The sequence below is a fragment of the Canis aureus genome, chromosome 8 (genome assembly GCF_053574225.1).
Source record: "Canis aureus isolate CA01 chromosome 8, VMU_Caureus_v.1.0, whole genome shotgun sequence".
In the NCBI taxonomy this organism is placed as follows: Eukaryota; Metazoa; Chordata; class Mammalia; order Carnivora; family Canidae; genus Canis; species Canis aureus.
Window position 1 is genome coordinate 66,854,649 of NC_135618.1, and position 26,540 is coordinate 66,881,188.

The 26,540-nt window shown below is 38.8% G+C and overlaps 1 protein-coding gene across 5 annotated transcripts in view; it reads right to left on the reverse strand.

Moving 5' to 3' along the window:
• BAIAP2L1 (BAR/IMD domain containing adaptor protein 2 like 1) overlaps positions 1-26,540 on the reverse strand; it is an 87,400-nt gene that overhangs the window by 50,300 nt on the left and 10,560 nt on the right. For 4 of the 5 annotated variants that reach the window (XM_077907788.1, XM_077907784.1, XM_077907785.1 and 1 more), the window contains exons 2-3: positions 13,285-13,360; positions 8,102-8,188 (exon numbers count right to left, since the gene is read on the reverse strand). In XM_077907788.1, coding sequence (XP_077763914.1) covers positions 8,102-8,188; positions 13,285-13,360 — 163 coding nt within the window. The remainder of the gene's footprint in view (positions 1-8,101; positions 8,189-13,284; positions 13,361-26,540) is intronic. The other variant, XM_077907787.1, reaches the window with a different exon arrangement.

The following is a 26,540-nucleotide window of genomic DNA, read 5'->3' on the forward strand; positions in this document are numbered from 1 at the left end:
CAAATTAGAAGTTAATTTGCAAAATCAACAAAAAGACAACTCAATTAAAAATGGGCAAAGGATCTGAATAGACATTTCTCCAAAGACGACACTCCAAAGAATGTGAGAAGATGATTAGCATCCTTATTCACTAGGGAAATGTCAATCAAAACCCAAATGAGATAGTACTCCATACTCCCTAGGATGGCTATTATCAAAAAGACAGCAGATGTTAACAAGGATGTAGAGAAACTGGACCCTCACACTGCTTGTGGGAATGTAAAACAGTGCATTCATTTTGAAAAACAGATTGGTGTCTCCTCAAAAGGTTAAATGTAGACTTACTGTAAGAGCCAGGCATTGCACTCCGAAGTGTACACCTAAAACTTGTACATCAATGTTCATAGCAGCATTATTTATAATAGTTAAAAGATAGAAACAACCCAGGTACCTATCAACTGATAAATGGATAAATAAAATGTGGTACACCTATACAATATTATCCATCCATAAAAAGAAAGGAAGTACTCATACATGCTACAGCGTGAATGAATCCTGAAATCATTATACTAAGTTAAAGAAACTAGTCACAAGGGATGGCTGGGTGGCTCAGACCTTGGGTGTCTGCCTTCAGCTCAGGGTGTGATGCCGGAGTTCCAGGATCAGGCCCCACATCGGGCTCTCTGCAGGGAGTCTGCTTCTCCCTCTGCCTAGGTCTCTGCCTCTCTCTGTGTGTCTCTCATGAATAAATAAAATCTTAAAAACTGTGTATACCTTAAATGTGTGAATTGTACTGTATGTAGTTATATCTCAAAGCTGCTATGACAAAAATCAATCTGCAGATTTCAAAAGAGCTAAATACAATTTAATAGTGATGGAAAATAGTCACTGAAATTGAAAACAATGGAATCAATTAGAAAATAAAAATTTTAAAATACCATTTACAATAGAGGACAAAAACCACCACAAATAAGAATGCATATATAAAAATGTGCAAGATTCCTTCAATTAAAAACACAAAATAGTGCTGAGAGAAATAAAGGTAGTCCTAAATAAATTTTTAAAAAGTGCCATCTTCAGGGTGCCTGGGTGGCTCAGCAGTTGAGCATCTGCCTTTGACTCGACGTGATCCCGGAGTCCTGGGATCAAGTTCCCCATTCAGCTTCCTGGATGGACTCCGCCTGTATCTCTGCCTCTCTGTCTCTGTCTCTCATGAATGAAAAATAAAATCTTAAAAAAAAAAGTGTCATCTTCATGAATTAAAAGACACGGTATTGTTAAGATGTCAATTCTTCCTAAATCTACTTACAGAGTCAATCTGTAGTACAAATCCTAGGAGATGTTTTAGTGGAAACTGACAAGCTGATTCTAAAATATATATAAACACAAAAGTCCTATAATAGCCAAGGCAATCTTGAGTAAAAGGGTCTACTTGTTCTACTTGATGTCTACTACTAGGTATCAGGGTACATTAGGAAGTCACAGTGATTAAGACAGTGTGGCACACAGACAGCAAAGTGCAGTAGTTGTGTTGCTTCCTTGTTTTCCAGTGATAAATCCATGTGACATGTTACAAAAATGGATAATTAAAAGAGAAAGTGCAGCAAAGAAATGAATAGTAACAAGAGTAAACAGAGTTGAAGTAGCAGCTGCCTATGAAAATGTTGACACTGTGGCCAGTTCAGGAGACTGGAAGTGCAGCCACAAGAACTTAGTGAAGCCCAAACTTATCAACACAATGAGCAAAATGGTTATGACAAAAAGAATGGAGATATTTTAGAAAAAGTCAAATCAAAGAAAACTTAACATTAAAAGAACTATTGGGAATACCTCGTCCCACTGAAATCACAAAAGATAAAATGCTAGAAGCTGATGCAAGCTTAGGAAAGAGCATGACAATCTGCAAAAGCATACAGAAGAGGCCAATTCTGTATTCTGAGTTACAGGAGGAGACAAATGCCACTGAACTAAGTTTCTTACAAATAAAGAAAAATGCTTATAAATCAGTGCTTCTAATACTTTAAGTTACTATGTACTAAATAGTTTTACTATTTTTTTTCATTTCCCTATACATTTATAACTGAGAATAAGAGAATTTTTAGTGTTTTTTGACAAACATTTTCAAAGGTCATGGGGCAATCCTAATTTTCCCCATTGATTATTAAGATGGCTTTCAATAGTTTTAACTTGCATGGTCATTTTTATGGTCCTGCAACGCCACCTAAAATGAGGTCTGGGGATGCCTAGGTTGCTCAGTGGTTGAGCATCTGCCTTTGGCTCAGGGTGTGATCCCAGATTCCTGGGATGGAGTTTCACATCGGGCTCCTTGCATACAGCCTGTTTCTCCTCCCTCTGCCTCTCTTTCTGTGTCTCTCATGAATGAATAAATAAAATCTTTAAAAAAATAAAATAAAATCAGGCCTGTATGTAAAATTAATGAAATGTATTATTTCAGAAATTAGAAAAAGGGTAACAGTAATTCTAAAGATAATGGAAAGAAAATAGAGGTAAGAGTAGAGATTCATGAAATAGAAAACAAAATACAATGGAAAGAACTGAAAAACTGGTTCATGAATAATCAGGAATAATCAAGTAAAATGTATAGCCTTACAAACTTACATCACCTACTCTACAGAAAAGAATAATGTCAATAAAAAAAAAAAAAAAAAAAAAAAAAACCTGTACTCTGGGTGCGCCCAGGTGGCTCAGTGGTTGAGAGTCTGCCTTCGGCTCAGGTAGTGATCCTGAGCTCCTGGGATCAAGTCCCTCATTGGACTCCCTGCATGGAGCCTGCTTCTCCTTCTGCCTGTGTCTCTGCCTCTCTCTGTGTGTCTCTCAAGAATAAATGAATAAAAAAAAATCTTTAAAAAGAAAAAAAAAACTGTACTGTTTTTGTGTTCTCAAATATTTGTGCATATGAAGTAGCAACAGAGAGGCATCTTTCTAGTCTTTGAAACTTTTTTTTTCTTAAAGATTTTATTTATTCATTCATGAAAGACATACATAGAGAGGCAGAGACATTGGCAGAGGGAGAAGCAGGCTCCATGCAGGAAGCCTGATGTGGGACTCAATCCTGGGACTCCAGGATCATGCCCTGAGCCAAAGGCAGACGCTCAACCGCTGAGCCACCCAGGTGTCCCTAGTCTTTGAAACTTTAAAATCCACAAGGCACATTATCTCATTTCATCTTCAAACAACCCAGAAGGTATTGCCGACATCCCTTTAGGCACGCCAACCTACTCACAGACACTAAGTGTTGCCCAAAGTCACACAAGTTGATAAGAGCAAAATAACAACATAAACTTTACAAGCATCTCTTAGGTGTTGGGCAGCATGCTACCTGACAGGGTCTCAAGGGAAAATAAAATTTAGCCTGGTGTCCTTGTCCTATGTCACAGGATATTACCTGACCTTCAGTTGGGGTTGGGGGGAAGCTCTATGACCCACGTAGCACCCAACACCACCTACCATACTCTCTAGGGGTCACCAACTCTTATAACCCTTGTTCTGTCTTGCTTGGATGCAGAGTACATAGCCAAGGACACAGGACTCAATGTGGTTGCTCATGGAGGTTCTCTTTTCCCTCCATGCAGGAAGTGACCACCAAGTTTACCCTCAGAGCCTATTAGCCACATCAAGGAAACAGTGGGTTACTGCCCACACTGCAGATAATGCAGGGAAAATTTATCTCTGAAGATCTTGAGGATGAGACATGACACAGAGGAGGCACTTAATGAAATTTGAGTTTTTGTATGAAGCATAGCAGTACAAGTGCAAAAGTCAAGCAATACTTGTAAGAGCCATATACACTATCCATATAATATATATATGTTAACTTCTCTGTAATCTCCATCCTTCCTAACCCCAATATAATACCTGGCATATATGGTCAGCACTCTGGTGAAACCACTATTTTCAAGGGGACTGGTGACCTCTAATCACCACAACTGCCGGCCTCTCCACAGTCTTTGGCCAATGACACTCTGCTTCCTGCTCATCTCCCTCTTGGAAAGGTCCTCATTAGGGAGTTCCCATCTCCCTCTTCAATGGCCCTTTCTTGGCTAGCTCTTTCCTTTTCCCTTTGCCTCAGTGAAGTATAGTGGAGAGATGAAAAACTCAGATTCTAAGGTTGAACCACCTATTATCAACTGTGTGATTTAGGGCACACCCTTCCCTCCCAGGTCTTACCTATAAATCAGAGATAGTGAAAGTGCCTACACCCAACTCATAGGGCCATTGAGTCAATGAGATGAAATAACACCCATCAGGTGCTTCACCCTGTGCCTGGAAGAGCCAGGACTCATTGTTTGCTGTAAGGCATCCTGTATAGGAGCATCCTCATGCGAAGAAAAGACCAGAAAAGAATACAGTGGTGACACAGTGGTTGTGTTACAGTGGTAAAATTATAGGGGATTTTCTCTAGTCCCCCAGTTTTCAAATATGAGGCCATGAGGTCACACCAACACATGGGCAGAGAGGAAGAAGAGAAAAGGAAAGAAAGGAGAGAAGCAGAGACTGAGAAAATGCACCTCAGAGTTCATGATTACAAGACACTCAAAGGCTGAAAAGGAAAACAAAAGGGCAATAAAACAGCAACTACCCCCAAATCCCTAACTCCTCCTCTGTGCTTGGAGTCCCTTCCCAAATAGGAATAGACCACAAAGGATAGGTATGGTTTTCAGGAGAAAAAGCAAGTGTCCAGAAGAAGCAATAATCATAACATCTGAAGTATACATGTTACTGAGACCACACACCCCAACGTGGGAGAAAAACATAATCCCACTCAGAGATACACACAGAATGCCAGAAGCACTATGCAGTCTGAGACACAGCAAAGTGAGGACATTTGTGTAAGTCCTTTCATTTCATTGAAAGTTGCTGAAACAAGACTTCTGGTACCAGAACTGCCTGATGTGGTAGCTTCATCAGGTGTCCTAACAGCTATGCCCTCTCCCTCTCAGATGGATTCCTTGGTTAACCATACTGGGGAAAGCTCTCTGGCTTCAGGGTCATGGGACATAAGAGGATGCATGTGCTAGGGTGGATGGGGAAAGGTTTCCTCCATTGTAAAGGGCACAACTGAGAAGAAATTCCCCTTCCTGCTTTTTGGATACAAAGGGAGGAGAAAGGATATGATGCCTAAGACTAGCAATGGCAGGCGTCTTGGTACCATGAGGAGTAGGGCTTAAGGATGAGAAGAGAGAGAGAAGGAACCTGAGTTCTTACTAATGATTACCCAACCAGGAGCCTGCTACTCCAGGCTTTCTTATGTGGGATAATGAGCATCTTTAATGGTTAAGGCACTAGTAATTGGGTATTTGTTACTTTTAGGCAAAAGCATCTTAAAGTTATTCATACAGCATTTGGTGAGCTGATATGTTAAGAGGAATATATAAATGGAAACACCCATAGCCAGGAATCAGAAATGGCAGGGCTACAGCTCTGTCTTAATAGATGCCAATCCAAATGACAAGTAAAAAATAAAAGGCTAATCAATTTTCTCCTCTGGCTTTTAGCTCCTTCTCTCCCTCCCCCACCTCCAAAGTAAGAAGAGAGACTGAAATGTTCAGTTTTGCCACTCTAATTAACACTGATAATGCATTTGGCCAGGTAAAAATTTCAGGTAAAAAAAGACTATATATAAAGTTCTCCTACAGCAACATTAAAAAATAGGAGTTCAACATTAAAATGAAAACTACTCTTGTAATCTGTTTTAGAAATCATAAGAATTCTTCAACATCCCTTTCACTTCCTTCCTGAGGAAAATTTTTAAATTGAAACTTTTAGAACTATAGGATTTGTTGGGAGTAGTGGAGACACAAAGGTTTTTCAGAGATAATAATACTCTAAAGGAATGAAAACTTTGAAATGATTCAAGATCTTTACATATGAAAGGACCCTTCAGTTTTATTAGATACTATCATAACAAAGTTATGAATACCAACACCCAAAGTCAGTAATTAGACAATAAAACCTTCTTGAAAAATGAAAAATATAGAACCTACCATAGGTCTCTTTTTTCTATGAATCATTCATTACTCTTTCATACAGGGAATTTAAACAGGAGTATTTTAGCCTATACTTTAAACAAAATAAAAAAAAGCAGGCACATGAAAACAATTTAAACATTAAGGCTCTGAAAGCAACGCTTGCTAGGGTGGCACTTTGTTGTGAAATTGCTGCAAATGAGCAGAAAATTACTAACTATATGACATGGTGAATATAAGCAAAAAGACAACTTGAAACAAAAACAAAACACAGAAGTTATTTCCATTCCCTCTAAATAAAACGCATGTCCACATGAAAGAAATTTTGCCACTGCAACATATTTTCCTCATTGAAACTGAAGTTTTTGGCCTATGTTTGTAACAACACAGTTGCTGTGGAAATAGCTGATTCAATGTTATGAACTCATAGCTGCTTAAAGTAAGGTGTGGAACAGAAATCTTATTTAAATAGTGGCAAGAACGATAAAACATTAAAAAGGCAAACTGAATAATGGTGGATCAGAGCACTGTATGGTTTAATGCAAGGGTCATATATTTTCCCGTGGCGCCTGACACAAATAGGATGTTTCTTTTTAATTTAATCCTATTTTTGGCAACCTCTAATCATCTTCATCATCCTAGTAAGTTTTACTATCTCTTTCTGTGTACACAATCCAGTGTGTATTTTTTTTAAGCTGACTCTGCTGAGGACAGAGTTTCTATTTTTTTTTTTTTAATTTTTATTTATTTATGATAGTCACAGAGAGAGAGAGAGGCGCAGAGACACAGGCAGAGGGAGAAGCAGGCTCCATGCACCGGGAGCCCGATGTGGGATTCGATCCCGGGTCTCCAGGATCGCGCCCTGGGCCAAACCGCTGCGCCACCCAGGGATCCCGAGGACAGAGTTTCTAGAGTCCATACCTTGCCAGAACATACACAAGTGATGGCACCAACAGAACACAAGTCACAGCTTTGAAAAATTTCTGCATGTACCTCATTCTATTAAATAGAGCAGTACAGACTTAGTCATCACACATCACTTCAGGCTTAGGTTTCAAGACTCTTTACAAACTCTTCAAGAACCAAAGTCGTCAAAAAATATTCCTGAGTGCACAGTTCCACTTCACATCCTGCAGCCCAGCCCCCAACCCCAGCACTGTTACCACACCTTGAATTTGTTTCTCCACTTTTAAGGGTCAGGTAAGAGTTCTCCAAGCAATCTTGAACACCCTTAAGACACTTTACAGAAATGATGTGAATTATTTGATTCCTAAATGTTTGTTTATACACACCTCTTCTCAGCTTCCCTTTTTGCTTTTTAATTGGAGACACACTTTTCTTTAAATACACCCACTTCACCAATATTTTCTTCTGCTATGCTGAACATTTCAAATTATGACAAATACTTTAAAGCCAGAAATCTTACCCTTTGTAAAAAGAAAAACATTTTAATTTAAAACAAAACATATTCATTCTTTATTCAAGATTTTAAAATGATGGTTATGTGTGGGGTTATTAGAAAAGGAAAAACAGTGACTTTTCCACCCATAGGAGAGGGCGCAGTGAATGGACTCTGTAAACAGAAACCCAGATTCCCTCTGCAACTAGTGCTGCTGAGGGCGTGGCTGCCCTCCGCATGTGCACAGGAGATCAATTCATACCAGCAAAACCGGAAAAATCACAACTGAGAGCAACTGTGGAAGCAGTGAGAGCCAAGAGCAGGACGTAAAGGAGTCTGACTTTCTGCTAGGTGAGTCACAGGAAACACTCCTGCCAGAGTCAGGAGGCCTGCCGTGCCCATCTCCTTCTGTTAAGAATGTAGGTCAAAGCTCCTGGGGCTTTATGCTCCAGGGATCCAAGGGGAAGAGCTCGGGCCCAAGTTTAGAGCCAGAAGCTCAATTCCTAGGGAGCAAGGAGGCCAGTCATTGGGCTTGGCCTGCCCTCTAACTAAGCCTCCACTTTCAACAGACCACAGCAAACTCAATCATTCCAGAAGTGAACACACTGGAATACTGGGCTAGTTCTTCTTATTACTCTGGATTTGAGCCACTTCATGTTTCTTTCAAGGGCTCACAAGAGGAAAGGCCCTGGAACCAGCTCAACTTGCGTTTGTATATAAAGGACAGTCAGCTCACCCAGTTCTGTTGACACGGGGGACCCGGTGGCAATCTCACCAATCTTGGCCACTCCATCGTAGTAGGCTTTTCCCGCAAGGATCATAGCTAGACAAGGAAGGTGACACACACAAGTCATCACTCAGACAAAGAAAAGAGGAAGTGCCATTGAGGTTTGCTTCCAAATATCCCTCAGTCCCTTCCAGGGCAGGAAGATTTGGGCTGTGCCGATGGTGGCTCTCAGAAGTCAGGGCTTTTGCTTAATTGCTGTGCCAAGGGGCAGTGGTCCCTTCACTGCTCTTCCAGAGGCCCTCACCTGGTGGAAAACCATATAGGATCCTTACCTTAGACTTTAGGAACATTCAACAGCAGGTACTGGAATCTAGAAAAGGCCCTGCCTTCAACATGATACCAGTTCCAGCGTGGATGTTTTCAATATCAAATCAGGGCTGGAAACACATCCACTCCAGCAAGAAATCTTTCCTCAGCTGGTTATTCTACAGCTATACAGGTCTACAACATTATTAGTTAAAAAAAATTGTATAGGGTGGCCCAGGAACCTGGTCTTTCAATGGAGTTTTTATTTTTTCTATTGAAAAAGGGTATTCTGAGCCTGTGGCTCAGAACAATATCCTTGCTGTTAGGGAAAAAAAAATCTATGAAATTTGAAATACATTATCATTACAAAAACACAACAGAATTACTGAAAAATAACTGAAGTTTCTATCCTCCCTCTACTATACCCTTTGGCAGAGACAAGGAAAACTTTTATTGCTATATAAACTGAATTCTAATCATCCTAAAAATACTACTTCTTTCAAATTGATTCTGAAGACTAAATTATAAGGTACAGAAATCTGTTTCTGATTTTTCTTTGGGGAAGGAAATTGGGGGCAGGACAGACTCGGGTTTGAACCTTTACTTTTAATGACATGACCTCCTTGGGCAATGTAGCTATCCTTTCTGAAGCAAAGGATGGTCATCTATAAAATGTCCTAATACTGTGAGCACAAGACAAATAAATGGAAGCTATTAATATGGATTCCTTCTTTCACTTTACAACAAGCTAAGTTTGAGGAGATTGACAATGTACAACAAGCAAGCTTTTCAACAAGACCTAGCCTACTTCGGGTGATTTTGAAGAAAATGTATTTCACTTGAAGACCAACTTTGAAGATTATAGAATTTTGGAGCTAAAAGAGCCCTTAGGAATCTCTAAGATTCCTTTCCTTTTACTGCAAAGAAAACTAGAGGCCATACCAACTGCTTTGCCCCAATTTTATAATGGATATTGTTTTAAAATGGTGAATTAAAAAAGGCATTTCAAGTATAAAAAATGAGGGAGGGTGTTACAGAACAAGTTATATACAAGTCCAGATGAAGATATTCCTGGCCAAAAAAGCAGTAGTTTCATGGCAAATTCATCGATGGTAGCATTTCTTGAAGAGTTAAAAAATTACAGAACTGACAGCTTTTACTATATATGCATACAAGTTTAAGAATGATTATGCTCTATTATAGGATTACTTCATAAGACTGAGAATAACCTTGAAGCATAATTGTAAAAAAGAACAGTAACAATTAGCATTTATGTGGACTTTCCAAGCCATTATTTAAGTTCATCTACCTAGAAATATGAAGACGTGGGTCAGTGGTGTTATCACCCTGTTTCATGAAGGAGAGCAGAGCAGAGATATGCTGGGACATGCCCAAGGTCATGGCAAATAAGAGGGAGTGCACACAACTCCAGCTAAGGTCACTTCCTCAGTTCTAACTTATGGTACTTTTCGAGTCTCTGGTCTCAGCCAGAACTAAAAAAAGAGAAGACTCCACTTAAAAACAAGGTTGGTAGCCAATAAACTATCAAGTTAATACATGCAATATTTTAATATGAAGATTTTAAATTGTAAGATACTGATAAAGCTGACAAGCAGATTGATGGGAGAATAGCATACAGTTTTATACAATATATAAACAAAATTTTTGGTCTACATTCACATGTTACATCAAAATTTTTCATTAACAAGAAAGAAAATTTTCATTAACATTTCTTATATTTAAAACTAACCTCAGAAAAAAAAAAATAAAATAAAACTAACCTCAGAATGGTAAAATATCCTTGCTTTTATGATAAAGTGGAATTAACTTTAAAAACTATAAAATTTGGGATGCCTGGGTGGCTCAGGGGTTGAGCATCTGCCTTTGGCTCAGGGCGTGATCCCAGGATCCGAGATTGAGTCTCACATTGGGCTCCCTATGGGGAGCCTGCTTTACCCTCTGCCTATGTCTCTGCCTCTCTCTCTGTGTGTCTCTCATGAATAAATACATCTTTAACAAAAATAAAAACTAATTTACCCAGAACTTCATAAAAAAAAATCAAATAATATTTTCATAATTTTGCTATCCCCCCCTTTGTGAATACATTGAGATTTTCTATAACTTTTTTTTTTTAAGATTTTATTTATTTATTCATGAGAGACACAGAGAGAGAGGCAGAAACACAGGCAGAGGGAGAAGCAGGCTCCATGCAGGGAGCCCGATGAGGGACCCGATCCTGGGACTCCAGGATCACGACCTGAGCTGAAGGGAGGCACTAAACCGCTGAGCCACCCAGGTGGCCCTCTATCACTTATTGTTTTAAGGACAAAGCATATTTGTTCTATTTTAGTGGCTGACCAATTCATCAATTTAATCTATATACTTCTACCAGATAATTTTCCCTTAAAATATGATTTCATCAGGTTACAGTTCTTCTCAAAAACTTTTAATGGCCTCCACTGCCCACAGTGTAAGTCAATACTCCAGAGTTCATGATAGATTTGTACAGCAATGGTCTTCAATAAACCACACTTTCCGGAATTCCCAAGCTTTGTAGTAGCCTATATATCAATGGGTGGCTTGGTCATCTGACTTGCTTTGGCCAATGGGGTACCAGCAAGCATAACTCCCACAGGGGTTTGCACTTTAGAACAGCCTACTATGCCCATGGGAGGGAGAGAGCCCAGTGCCCCTACTGACTGCAACTGTAGGATTGGGACCCTGGGGGATAGAGAACTGCATTGCCTTTACAGGACTTAAGAAATAATTAACTATTGTTATCTTAAGCCACCAAGTTTAGGGACACCTGATTATGTGACAATAGGTAACTGATGCTGCAAATGCATTAATAACCTGACCCTACTCCAGCTTGTATTTTACTATTTCCCAACAGCTTCCCACCCATGCCAATGTGGACCTCAAATCTTGGCTTGGATGTGGTCTATTCTGCCTGAAACCTACCATTTGTCACCTAGCACAGCTTCTACAAGTCCCCCTCCCTTCCCTGTCCCCCAACAACCTTGACTGCTCAAATTCCTGTGACATTGCTCGTCCCATGCTCTTTGTTAGCTGTACATGTTGTCCTGATTTATGACCTGAGTGTCGACTGCACATCTGGCATCCTCAACTATACTACAAACTCTTACCAAGGACTTCACAAATTCATCTCAATTTCTCAATGGCTTGAGTAAAAAACAGATGGCCTGCAAAAATACTGGAAATACTTTCAAAGTACAGAATAGTCCCCTTGAGGAGAAGCCTTGTTAGCAAGAGACTAAACTGCTGGAAGGTCCCTGAGTCACCTTATAAAACTCTGTTTCAGAGAGGCAGCAAGTGCTAGAAGGAAAAACAACAACAACAACAACAACAAAAAACCACTTGCAGGTCATGGTGATTTCCTTCACAGGGGCATCTAAGGCCATGACTTTGTGGCCTTATGACTAAGCAGTCATCAAGGGAGAATCAGTTGTGCAAGAATTCTAAAACAAATCTCCTTCCTGTTCTTTGAAGGAGTGAGGGCTTACCTGCAGAAGTCACTGACACTACTTGGGGGTGAGGGAGGATTTCCCGATGCTGAAAATCTCTGGTAAATAGCACAGAGATCAAGAAAGTAAATAAGCACTTTACTTTTCCATGACCGTGACAACTGGGCACCTGTCATACAGTCTAGCTACCACACTCCTTTCCTGGGGCATGCTTATGCTGAGGGTGTGTGAGGTCACAGTTTTCTTTTCAAAATCTCAAGAGGGAGCAGCCAAAGGTGCTGGCCATGGTGAAAGAGAAAAACAAAAGATACATACATAAAAGACACAAAACTTGATCTGAAGTCTTTTCTACTCATTACTTGGTGGTCTTTGTGAACCAGAGTAGAGGGTGAACTGGGGTCTGAATATTTTGGAGGTGATACTTGTTACACAGGAAGACTTGTTTTGCCCGTGTTAGAATCTGATGATTAGTAGCATCTCAAGTTTTTAAGGTAATCATTGATAACATTCACCTTTTATTAGGGAAATGCATGTCAGCTTCCTCAAATGAAACCTCCTGAAACTAGCATACAACTCTGGTTCACAAAGCCAATGCTTGAATTCATTTTACGGAAGCACTCATTTTGAAATGAGAATCTAAGTTCAACCTTTAATTTAGATGTTTTTCCATTCAGGCTAACTATTTGCTCATATCACTATCACAAGTTATACACCCAAAAGCAAAGAATTCTTCTATAGAAAGAGAACAATTCCTCTGTATCCGCAAGATACTAATATTTTTTTTTTTTTTTACTAACAAATATTTTAAGTATACATTTCATATGTGTTATTAGTTCATAAAGAAGTTGGTTTGCAAAGTAGAAAACATGTTTATGGCAAGATATAAAACACGGAGTCATAAAAAAACACTGAGTCATGCCAAAAAACTATGATTTGATCATTAAAATGCATCATGTATAACAGTCTATTACTCCATTAATTTTGTAAATTTAAGTTCAATTAATTGGGACGCCTCGGTGGCTCAGGGGTTGAGCATCTACCTTTGGCTCAGGGTGTGATCCCGGGGTTCTGGGATTGAGTCCAGCAACAGGCTCCCTATGGGGAGCCAGCTTCTCCCTCTGCCTATGTCTCTGTCTCTCTCATGAATAAATAAATAAAATATTAAAAAAAAAATTCAATTAATTACCATTTAATGTATTATTGGTTATGATTCCATTTATTCATCTCAAATATATTAATATCCTATCATTGCAAACTTCTACAATGAAATGTAAATAATTTCTACCAACTTAAAGATATTTTAAGAGTTCACTATTAAGCACTTCAAAATAATTAAGTAGAATATTTAATGAATGGTTTTTATAGGTGCACCATATTTATAAATTTAGAAAAGAGACTTACCATTAACAGCTTTTTCATAATTTTTTCCTAGGTTTATTAAATTTCGTAGCCCAGGATTGAACTGTTCCATAACATTCTGACAAATAAACAAAATAAACAAATTAATAAAATAAGCAAACAGTAGATCATCTTTAGATTTTGTCACTACATAGCCTGGGATATCTATGTATACTTGACGGTACAGTCCAGAAAGCCATGAATGTTTATTTTAAAATAATGAAGAACACATATGGTAAACAGCACAGAGCTGTACATGGAACAGGGTGCTTGCATCAGCAAGGCATATGTAATCCTGGAGGTCTTCCATTGCCCAAGGGCTGCCTAGAACCTACTGTAAATGGATCAAGTAGCAGACATGCACACCTACAAAGCATACCCCATGGGGGCTATGGGGCCCAGAAGCTGATACTCCCTTTGGGGTTTAAGTAGGTTAATGGTTGTCAGGCTAGTGTTAAAAACAGTTGCACGTGACCGGAACTTAATTACATGAGCAATATTTTCATTATCAACTGAACAGAAATTTCTAAGAGATCTTGTTTTTACTACACTTAGTTACCAGGAGAAGGTATAAGGGTGGGTATTGCTGATAGTTCTGGGATACAGTCCAGCCTGCAACCTTCCGTCTAGGTGGTCGCTGGCATTTTTTTCCCTAGTGATCAGTTTATTCATTAAGTATTTGTGGAGTAACATCAAGTGGTAGGTTCTATGCACACAGTAGTAGCTGGGAAGGCATGGTTTCCCTCTCATGGATTTCATGATGCCATATCTGTGCAAATGTCATGGTTTTCATTTCTAAAAGTATTACTCCTATAGCACTAGAAAGTCATCAACATAGAGACAAATGCTATGATAATTTAAGGCAATTGATTAGAATGTTGATCTAAACTTAAAATATCCTAAATCTGAAGTACAGATAACACATCATTCCTGTGGGGCTGTAACTTAACTTAGAACACATGGTGACTGAATGTATTTGTTTCACCTATGAATAATGAGCTTCACAATATTAATCATTCCAAATAGACTACTCAAATCTCCTTACGTCCTCTGTCAAAATGTGAACCCTGTTTGTAGAGGACCAGGCAATAAAAAGAATGAAAAATACACAACATTCAAAGGGGCAGATACTTGATACGCATGCTCTTCAGAATAAAAAGGTTCTCCTTTATAAATCAGTACAGAGAGAACATAATAACTTCTATCAAACAGTGATAAAGGCTTATCATGAAAAACAATGCCTGGCTCAACCTTTCTTCAAACCTGAACTTACTCCCATGAGCACTTTCAACTAAGCTGCTCTTCTTGTGTTTATCTACCATAGTTTTGGATAATATTCTTGATTTCTCAATTTTGGATAACTACTGGCTTTCTACTACAGTAAAAGAGGGCTCAATTCTTCATATCACCCCACTTGCCCTACCTCAATCTTTCCTATATAATTAAATGGCAATTTCCTGGTAAGTCAATAGTCAGGGTTTATTATGACTTTGTAAATATCGGTCACTACAATGCAAGGAATGTAATAAGGATTAGGTTTCCTTTCTTGGTACCTCTTTTCTTCTCCTGGGATTAACAATCATCCCATCCCCCTCCCCTCCAGCTTAGTTTTCCATGAATCTACCTTAAATTTTTCCACATGCTCCATCACATCTAGCAGAAATCTATCAGTATTATTTTTCAAATGCACAAAGTTGTCAACTAATCTTCCATTTTCCTCCAGAACTTCCTCCAAGGACTCTTCGTCCTCTTGCTCAGTCTGGCCTGACTGTCCCTGCCACGCTGTTACCCTTGCATGTCCCTTTCTGATCCCGTGTTAAAGGTCTCATTAACTGGACTCCACACCTTCCTCTTTCTTCATTTATTCCTATTTGCTGTAGATCATTCTCCAAGAACGACCTAAGAAATGATGCATAAGAGATGAAATTTGAGTCCCCATGTGTCTGAAATTATCTTTACCTTGACATTTGATTGATATTTTGCTGGGCTAAATATTACAGAGCTAAAGCGATTCTCCCTTAGAATTTTAAAGATATTGCTCCACTATTTTTAATAACCAGTTATGCTATTGAGAAGTCAGCTGTCAGCCGGGAGTCCGCTTCTCCCTCTATCCCTCCCCTCTGCTCACACATGCACACACTCTCTCAAATAAAATCTTTAAAGATATATAAGTATTAAAAAATAAAAGCAATAAATATAATAAAACAAAACAAAAAAGCATCCTGTTTTGTAAATGTAATATCGTCTCTAATCTGAATAAACTGAATATTTTTTATTTTCTTCCAGTTTCCCATATTATCTCCTGATTATTTCTTTTCATTGTTTAGTATCCATCTGTCTTTTGTGTTGGAGGTTTTCCTCAAACATCTGGTGATCCCTGTCAGCTTGTATTTAAGAGTAAAGCCCTAAAATGCTGGTTGGAAGCTTGTGTGTGTGGGTGTGTATACAGGGTAGTTGTTGATTAGCAGGCTTCATTCAAAATGACTTTTCAGAGTGACCTGACAAGTCAGCTATAGAGAAAATGGCCCTGTGACAGTAACCAGAGTCCACTGACTCTCTCTGGAGAAGTTTCTCATTTCCCATCAAGGGTAGGGGAAGAGGCAATCACCAGGTCGTCAGCTTTCCCCACCAGGAAGGGGACTGGGTTGGCAATTCCACAGTTTACTGGGCTGATTTTTACTGAATTCCCCTGCTCTCTACTCCAAGGTTTATTCCTTCCTGCTGGTGTTTTCACATGGAGAACTCCTCTGATTCAATATAGCCTAAGATTAAATCTCCAGTCTGCCAGGCAGGGGGAGCTGCTGGTAGTAGTGGTGGTTGGGGTAGGAAAGGGAACCGGGCAGTTTAACTTGTGTAACTCCTATACTACCCCTAGGTATGCCCTCCATCCCCACCTTCTGTGGGACTGCTCCTCAGCCTCTGGAGTTCTCTGGGGGTGAATGGTTCAGCTCTCATCAGTACTCCCATTGCAGACTCTTTATGTTTTCTTAAGGCAGCTACTACTCCTCTGTCCATTTTCTATTTTCCCCAAATTTTCTTAGGCCTTTGGCCAGCCTTTTACAATATGGATTTAGGAGGTTCCCCCCCTCTTTCCCTTTAAGTTCTCTTGCTATCACTTCAATGTATTCTTAGAAGAAAAAGAAAAGTCATGGTCAATCTGTTGTGCTTAACTGGAAGTCTATTCATCCTGTGTTATTAGAGCCAGTTATCTGTTTGAGCTGCATTCACAACCAGTAGCCATAAAGCTCCAAAACCAATGATGACTCCCCTATTAGTCTCTCTGCAAGACGGTAAGCCTCAATACCTGATGATCACAGGGATCTGTGGCCACAGCTGCTATTTCTATTATCTTTTCTCAGTTCCCTTGTTTTTAGGCTTATTTTGAAATCACTTAAAATTCACAAGAAGTTGTAAAAACTGCACAGAGTTCTCAGGTATGCTTCCCCCAATGCTAACTTATATAACCATAGTATATTATCAAAACCAGGAAATTGACACTGGTACAACACTTCTTAGCTAAACTATAGACTTTATTTGTATTCACCAATTTTTGTATCACTCATTTGGGAAAGGGGTGCACTGTTTCTATGAAATCTTACCACATGTATAGATTTGTATAATCATCATTACAGTGATAATACAGAATTGTTCCCGTAACATAATGATCTCCCTCCCTTGTGCTACCCCTTTATAGCCATACCCTCACCACCATTCCTGGCAACCACTGATCTCAATCACTGTAATTTTGTCATTGTGAGGATGTTATATATATTTTTTTTTTGTGAGGATGTTATATAAATGGAATCATATGTGACCTTTGACACTGACTTTTTCACTCAGCACAATGTCCTTAAGAACCATCCATATCAATGGATGTATCAATGTATCAATAATTTTTTCCCTTTTTTGACTAGTAGTATCCCTTAGTATGGATGTATCACAGTTCATACATTTGCCCACTGAACATTTGGGATGTTTATAGTCTCCAGCAATTGCAAATAAACCTGATATGGACAATCACACATATTTTGCGTGTGTATGTGTGTGTGTGTGTGTGTGAACATAAGTGTGCATATCTCCAGGATAAATATCTAAGAGTTCAGCTGCTGCGTCATATAGGTGTATGTTTAACTTTGTAAGAAACTGCCAAACTATTTTCCAGAGTGCCTGTGCCATTTTACATTACCATCAGCAATGTAGGAGATTTCATAATTTAAAAAATCTAAGAACTTCATTAGAAAATAATCACTTTTTAATAAAAAGATACTACTTTTCAAATATCATTAAAAATTCTTATAATAATCTTATGACACCAAGTCTGGATGTTGAGAACATAAGTTCTGATATAAAAGAAAAAACTTTTAAAAACATTTAGAATTCTCTTTTAAGATTTTATTTATTTATTCATGAGAGACAAAGAGAGAGAGGCAGAGACATAGGCAGAGGGAGAAGTAGGCTCCCCATGGGAAGCCCAATGTGGGACTCAATCCCAGGACACCAGGATCACGACCTGAGCCAAAGGCAGATGCTCAACCACTGAGCCACCCAGGTGCCCCCATGTTAAATTCTTGTAATAAAAAAAAATAAAAAAATAAAAATAAATTCTTATAATAATCTTATGAGGCCAAGTCTCAATGGGTAAGAATATAAGGAAAAAGATACAGAACTAACCCTGTCTACTAGCATATAAACAGTCATAAAAAGAAGCCCAGATCTATGTTCTTTAAGATTATTCTGAATTCAGCTTACCCAAATGAGGGAAAAATATAATTTGGTTTCTTGATAAAATTCTTGAAATGTTTACATGTTAGGTCTTATCTTAAAATATGAACAATGAATTAATGAGAACTTCCAAAATTAACACCAAGCATAAACCACTACCCAAATGATGCTACTGGGGAAAAACAGGTTAACTAATAAGACCTGGAACTACATTAAGCTTCAGAGAAAACAATACAAGAGTTTTTAAGCTTCTAAGTTCAACATTCAATTCCTCATTATTTAGCTTTAGGTACAGAAATTTTTCCCCCAGAAACTTTGCCCCCTTTGAACAGTGGAAAATCCATTTCAACCCTGGCTGTTGGCCATTAATCTAGTTATTTTAGCTGAAGTACATGTATTTTTAAACCCAGGAACAAAAAGGCAGTGCTGCCTTTGTATTCCATGATCTGTAAAATTTCACAAGTAGCAGTGGATATCTTTGTGAATTGGATGGGTCCCACATTTTTTTTGAGAGGGCAGCTGTCCTTTCATAGGTCACATGCTGTGTTAAGGCTTGTTAAGACCTAAATTTTTTTATATAACCTAGGATTTAGAGAAAAATCACCAGTAGTAATTAACTAATCTATTTTAATTTAGGTTTGGCACTAAGAATAAAAGGTTTAAGATACAAAGTATAAAAGGTATTAATGATCCAAGAAACACAATTTTGTTACAATCAATAACAAAAGCTTAGTATGTATTCTATCTGTTATCGCGGGCAAGGAGGATAATTTCCCAAACCAATTTCAAACACGATGACTTTCATTTCCATTCAAAGATCAATATGGATAGTCTAAGCTATAATAACTGGTGATATCACTGTTCTACTTGTGCTGTGTCTCATATGAAGAGGAATTGGTTCTAAGACAAAAGCTCAATCAGCGGGATAGGAGAATCAACTGTCAGCTGTTCCAAATAAAATGTTGACAAACAGGCTACTCAGAACCTACAGGCACTTTCCACCAGATTTCTAGCTGGCCCGTTTATCTCATTCATTTCTCTCTGCTTCCTGTAGACCTACACATCATAATTTTAAAATGAATTATACAATCTCATGATGGTTTTAACTTCCTCACTATTCAGATTTTTCTTTCATTTTTGAAATATTATTACCTTTACCAATATGGAACTATAGACTATGAAGCATAAATTAATACAATTATGACTAGGCAGATAGTTAAACTGAGCTGACTTTAAATTTCTAAGAATTGGGGACGCCTCGGTGGCTCAGCGGTTGAGCATCTGCCTTTGGCTCAGGTCATGATCCCAGGGTCCTGGGATTGAGTCCCACATCAGGCTCCCCGCAGGGAGCCTGGCTTCTCCCTCTGCCTGTGTCTCTACCTCTCAGTGTCTCTAGTGAATAAATAAATAAGATCTTTTTTTAAAAAATTCTAAGAATTGGTTTCTTTTTCCAATTCTCTACATGACCAAGGACAAATTATTTGATATTTCAGTGTTTTATTTTTCTGAGTTGAAAAATGCGGGTAATATTTACACTAGAATAAACTCTTAACAGTGATTTAAAAATCTCAAATAGAGTTTTATAACACACTTCAGATAACATAATTGTCCTTGAAATTTTCAATATTTTATTCTATACAATCTCTTAAATTAATCCAGCAATGTTACAAATGCTTAAACTAATCAAGGAACATTCTAATTTCATGTGACAAGATTATCTGTTAATAAGGATAAACTGTGGGGGAATACTTCTAGATAGACATCATTTGATTGTTTTTTTTTTTTTTTTTTTTTTTAAAGATTTTATTTATTTATTCATGAGAGATACACAGAGAGAGAGGCAGGGACACAGGCAGAGGGAGAAGCAGGCTCCATGCAGGGAGCCCGATGTGGGACTCGATGTGGGACTCGATCCCAAGACTCCAGGATCACACCCAACCCTAGGCAGGCGCTTAATTGCTGAGCCACCCAGATGTCCTGATAGACATCACTTGAAAATCTTCTTCCCTCCTTGTGTTGTTTGTTGGAAGCTGCTGTTCCTGTACTAACATCATCAGTACTTGATTATGTCCTCTGCCTTTAGGGAAAATATTAGTGAGTAAATTTGGCAAAAGAGCAGTTGCTTGTAGGCTAACAGATGGTCAGAAGAATCCTGTTTTCCATACCCATCTTGAATGGGAAGCACAAACCAAGTAAAGGAAAATAAGACAACAGAGATGTTTTGTTTGAAGCATTAAGTTACAGCAAAAATACACAAGATTCAAATTTATAAAACACAAAATGCTTATCAGCCAAATGTAAATAGTATTTTGGTTTCCCTTCAGTTTGTATTATCTATCTACGCTACTAGCTATCAACTTGCAGAATATATCAATTTGTATTATCTATCATTTGTTACCTGCCATCCCAGTAGCAATGGGTCTGGGGAACACGGGATAAAAAAACTCTGAAAACAACTTGGGCAAATTAAATCACCACCTCACTAAGCCTCAATCTCCTCCTCTATAAAATGTAAATAATGATCATTTGGACCTCATGTGGGGTATGAAGATTCAGTGAGATAATAAGTACTATTTATAGAAGACTGATGTGCTTTTCCAAGCACTTGACATTTAGTGCACACCGAATCAATCGTAGTAATTAATTTTGCAAGACAAAAGCTCTAAAATATTAGTCAACTCTTCAAATGGATGAACAGTCCCATTTCCACAGATGTTTCCAGATACTTCACTTCCTGTCTGTAACATGAAAATAAGTGATACTGGCTATTCTACCTTGAAGCATCACATCAGGACAAGAGAGACCGTGAATATATAAACCTCTAAAAAAAAGTGTGGGGTACAAAGGAAATTGAAGGTGTTTTTATTCAGTTGAGAACATTTTATTCCTTTTTTTCCATTTGGGATACACTTTGATGTTTATGTAGTGCTATTTTTCAGGCTCTATGCTTATTTTCTTTTTAGAGGATTTCTTGTAATATTACTCTTGACTTTTTATGAACATCTTCTAATAGCAGTAAAATATTGACCAATTCTACTCAGGCAAACAAATATGTGACCTTCTTCTCTTTCCCTTAAAAAGAAAAGAAAAAGATTCCTCAACTACCTGTGTCCTCACAGGTATAATGGTTAACACTACCATATTGATTTCCTTCAGTGTGAAGGAATTAAAACATTGCAGAACAATATTACCAAACCACAGGATGCTTTAACCACCATGGCCAAGTCTCCCCAGAGAACTATCAATTAAGAATGCTGTTCATTTTCTACTTTTATACGTACATATATTTAGTTATGAATGACCTATACTTTTGCTTCGTGCATTTTAATAAATGGTATCATAATACATTTCACTCTTATATTTTTTTATTCAGTATTATGTTCCCAAGAGCTGTCCACCTCATTATCTATTGACTGGTCTATTCCTATTTTACTTCTGTAACTTCCCACTGTGGTAGCTAGCTTTAGGTGTCTGCATGCCAGGTACCCAGTCAGTCAATTAGATACTAATGTGGGTGTTGCTCTGAAGAAATTCTATACATGTGGTTAACATCTATAATCAGTTTAAGTATTATCCTCAATAATCTGGGTAGACTTCATTTAAATCAGCGGAAAAGCCTTTAAATAAAACTACGGTTTCCCTGAGGAAGACTCCATTCTGCTTAAGCCCTGCAGTGTACGCTTCTAGCCTGTCCTACAGATTTCAGACTTCCTAGCTCTCACAATCAATTAGGCTAATTTCTTTACTTCCTGATTGGCATTTAGATGGCTTATAAGTTTTGGCTAATATAAAGTATGTGGCAAGGGACTATACACATCTCCTTGTACACACAGGTACAAAGAAATTACCTAGAAAAATAATTGCTAGGACATAGGGTATGTGACAAATTTTTCAATTTTGTTAGATACCACCAAACACCCTGGAGAAAGAAGCTGTAGTAACGTGTGCTCCCATAACCAGCTGTCACACTTTTTTTCCTATGAGTGAAAAATAGTACCTTTTATAAAGAACCTTAACTGCTTCCCCTGTCAGCATCAAAAAAGTATACATGACTGAAAATATCTGATAGAAAAGAAACAAGGAAAGGTAGTTTACTCATACATTATCATGGTTTTAGCCTCAACTCTCACAGATTAACGTTATCAGAGTGTTATCCTTTTAACAGTAGGGTAGGGCACGCAAAGCCTGTGTATTTCCCATAATCAAGCAGGTTTGGGCTCTGGCCACTCCCTCCTCTGCCTCAAATCACCGTGCTCCAGGCACAATGGCCTCTGGGCTGTTCTCGGAACAGACCAAACCCATTCCCACAACAGGGATTTTGTACTTGCTCTCCTTCCGCCTGAAGGCTCTCCTCCTGGACACCCAGCCACCAGTCTTTAGCTCCAAACCTCTGAGACACTTTCCTCCACTTGGCTCCTACCATGTCTAGTAGGACCTCTAACCTCCCACCATCACCCCCTAACTCTGTTCCTTGCTTCTCTTCCTTCAAAAGGCTGTTCACTACCCCACAGGATACAACCAATCTGTTTAGTGTTTCCTTAACAGGAATTGCATATAAAATAAGGCCAAGGACCTGTGGCATCAAGAACAGTGCCTGGACCACCAATGCCCAAAATGTACTCAGCAGCAGTTTTTGATTATTGTTGTTGTTACAGAAGAGATGTATGTGCTCATGGATGAATCAAGCTGCACGGTGTGCCCTCAGCTCATCTGAACATAATGCAACAGACACAATGACCCAGCGGGCCAATTAGCCATGAAAATCAGGCATGAGGTAATACACTGCTTGTAACTTCATTAGCTCAAAGTAACAGCTCCAACTGAGGGTCACAAAAGTAGTAAGGCTCTGCTCTATACCTACTAAGTCCTAACAAGCTTACAAAATCTGAAAATGCCAGGGTTTTCCTTGTGAATTTTGCCTTCCCAACTCTATGTTTCTCCAAGTTGGCTTTTAAATTACTTTTTAAGTATTAGACAGTAACGTGGCCCTCAAAAAAGTATCTTGTTAGGGGCACCTGGGTGGCTTAGTCAGTTAAGCAACTGGCTCTTTGGGCTCAGGTCATGATCTCAGGGTCCTGGGATCAGGCCCCATGTCAGGCCTGGCACTCAGTGTGGAGTCTGCTTCTCCCTCTCTGGAAATGTTCACCAACTGGCGAACAGATGAACAAACACGGTACACCCATAAATGGATTATTCAGCCATAAAAAGTAATAATGTACCAATACATACAACATGGATGAACATCATGCTGAAAGAAGGTAAGTCACACAAGACCACATATTATATGATTCAATTTATATGAAATACCTAGTAAGACAAATCTATAGAGACCAAAAATACATTAGAGGTTGCCTGGGACTTGGGATGAGAATGAAGAATGACAGCCATGGTCACAAAGGACCTTTATAGCATGATGAAAATGTTATAAAATTGGATTGTGGCGATGGTTGTACAATTCTGTTCCTTTTACTTAAAAAAAAAAAAAAAACCACAACACCCCACTGAATTGTACACTTATAGTGAGTGATTTTTAATGAATTACACTTCAATTAAGCCTTTTTTTTTGTTTTTGTTTTTTAAAGGAAAATAGCAGTAACAAAAACCCTTGACTCTCCTTAACGTTCCAGGCTGCTAAAGGCTCAGGCTTTAAATCCTTAATGCTATGGAATGTCACAAAGCTATGTGTCTTTGTTCATTCCTTGGTTCGTTCTAACTAGCCTGCCCACAAAGAGCCAGAGATGCAGGCCATCCACTGTACTTTGTGAACGCTGGTCCAAGACCATACAGAAAACTCCTACTGGTCTGCAATCATTTATGCCCATGTACCTGTTAGCAGGAACTTCTCCTCCTAGAGTGAAAATCAATTAGATCCATTAGTAGAAAAAGATAACTCAGCTATTTTGAGGCAAATCTCCTGCTGGATTAGCAGCTGTCTTTCCAGCTATCATTGGGGAAGGAGTTTGGCAAATGTCTCTCCAGGCAAATAAAAAAAAAAAATCCTTTCTGTGTCCTTCAGTAAGGGTAATTTCATTGGAAATCTTTAGCTCACAGATAAAATTCTCCATAAAAGTTTCTATGACTTAGACATTGTTTTGCCTACATTCTTCCTTTCCACTCTCCCCCTCACATCCAGGCTTTGGTTTATAAGTTTTTTTGTTTGTTTTTTAGATTTGAGAGACTGTGTGTGTGCGTGCACACACTCACACACACACACACAAGCTGGGGGGTGGGTGGAGGGGGGTAGGCAGAGGGAACAGCAGACTCACCGATGACCAGGATCCCAGACCATGAGATTATGACCTGACCCGAAGGCAGATGCTTAACTGACTGAGCCCCTCTGGTGTTCCATAAGTAATTATTTCTGCAAAAGTGGTTCTTCAGAGTGCAAAAGGCATGCCAGAAATGAAGCCACGACACCCTCAGGGTTACATGGCTCCATCCCTTGCAACATGACCTGAGCAAGAGAAGCTGCTGGGCCAGTGATCAGCAAAGCACAGGGCCATCTCTTTGGGCTTAGCTTCTCTTGGAAGAATGTTCTCCAAAGGTTCTGAGAGCACCTATTAGATCATGAGCTCCTTAAGAACCAACTGAGTGATGAGACCCAGTGTAATCATCCAGAAAATTATGTATTGCTACCTCTTAAGATACATTACCAGAAGCAATAACATTTCCATGACCTTTTATTTCACTGTTCAAAGAAAGACTTCTTTCACAAACTCCACTTTCTCTATTCTCTCCTCATTTAGGCAGCAAGAATTGTAGACGCAAAAGCAGTTAAGAGGGTGGCCCCAGTGGCTCAGTGGTTTAGCACCGCCTTCAGCCCAGGGCATGATCCTGGAGACCTGGGATGGAGTCCCACATCAGGTTCCCTGCATGGAGCCTGCTTCTCCTTCTGTGTCTCTGACTCTCTGCGCTGTGTGTATTCTCATGAATAAATAAATAAAATCTTAAAAAAAAAAAAAATAAAAGCAGTTAAGATGCTTAAAAAGATCCCATACTGGCAGGAGAAAAGAAGTATGTTCTTGTAACTGTTCAAGCCTTTTGGATGAAATTATCAAACCAATCAAGAGAATTCAGTCCCAGAGCTATCCCACTCAGTAAATTAGTATAAGAATCTAGGTACTCAATTGTTTTGTTTTGATTGGGGAGGGAGAAACATGTCACAATCTGAGTTCATGACCATCCTTGATAAAGTAACTGGAAGAAAAAGTCATGGCCTGAATCCTGTTCAATAGTACAAAGTATCATTCTACTTTAAATACTAGACAAAAGTTTTACATTTGTCTGTAGATTTTAAGATTTTATTGATTGATTCATAAGAGACACAAAGAGAGAGGCAGAGACACAGGCAGAGAGAGAAGCAGGCTCCATGCAGGGAGCCCGATGTGGGACTCGATCCTGGACTTGAAACCACTTTCCCTTATAGTTTAAATGCACACTTTTATACTGGGTCTAATGTCCAGGTGCTATATAGAACACGACTAAGTTATAGATTTTCATGGCAGGGTGAAGCTACCTTTTGGGGCTGAAAACAGGCGTTCCTAACCTTAGCAATTAGCAAGCTATCAGACACTATAACTATGTCTGGCCCACCCTGGCCTTAATGGGACAAAGTATTTGGGGACCCTACCCCAGAATTGAAGTAACTTCTGGACCTTGCACTTCAGAGGGAGTAATACCTGGGAGAATGAAGAAAAAAAATCACTTCTTGAAATTCCAATTATGAAGACATCAGTTTTCTTTTTTCTGCTTGGTTCACAGAGGTGCAGGTTCCCATTTTTAAGAATGGAAACATAATTCCCCCCATAGCTACAGTACCAAGATGACAATTACATAACTCTCAATCAGAATCTAAAAATGGGCCTCTCTTCTAGTATCTCCTATGGGTGGGGAGTAAGAAGGGTAGTATGGCAAGTTTATACAACATGTATTTAGGTTTCATTCCACTAACTATAAAGTCTTCTCATGTTTGGGCCTTTGAAACTACTATATATGTATGTGTTCAATCTTTTTTATATACCTACAATGAAGTGAACCCTGTCCTATGCTGGACATACAGAACACAAAGATGAATGAGGAAAGTATTCTAGCTCTTGTAAATGCATAGTCTAACAGGGAAACAGGGGGCGCCTGGGTAGCTCGGTTGGTTAAGCATCTGCCTTTATAGCTCAGGTATAAGATAGCTCAGAGTCCTGGGACAGAATCCTGCATCAGGCCCCCTGCTCCATGGAAAGTCTGCTTCTCCCTCTTCCTCTGCCTGCCACTCCCCCTGCTTGTGTGCACACCCACGTGCTTTCCTCTCTGTCAAAAAATAAAATCTTTAAAAAAATAGGGAGACAGGTATTAAAAAAAAAGGCAATTCAGATTGACATGTTAAAAATAAATGCAAATATCTTTAATATTATATATCAGAAATACATAGTTTTATCACAAATTAGTATCTATTAAGGAAACAGCAATGATTAAGTTACTGTCTTTTAAAAATTTTTTTAAAGATATTTATTTATTTATGAGATACACAGAGAGAAAGAAAGAGA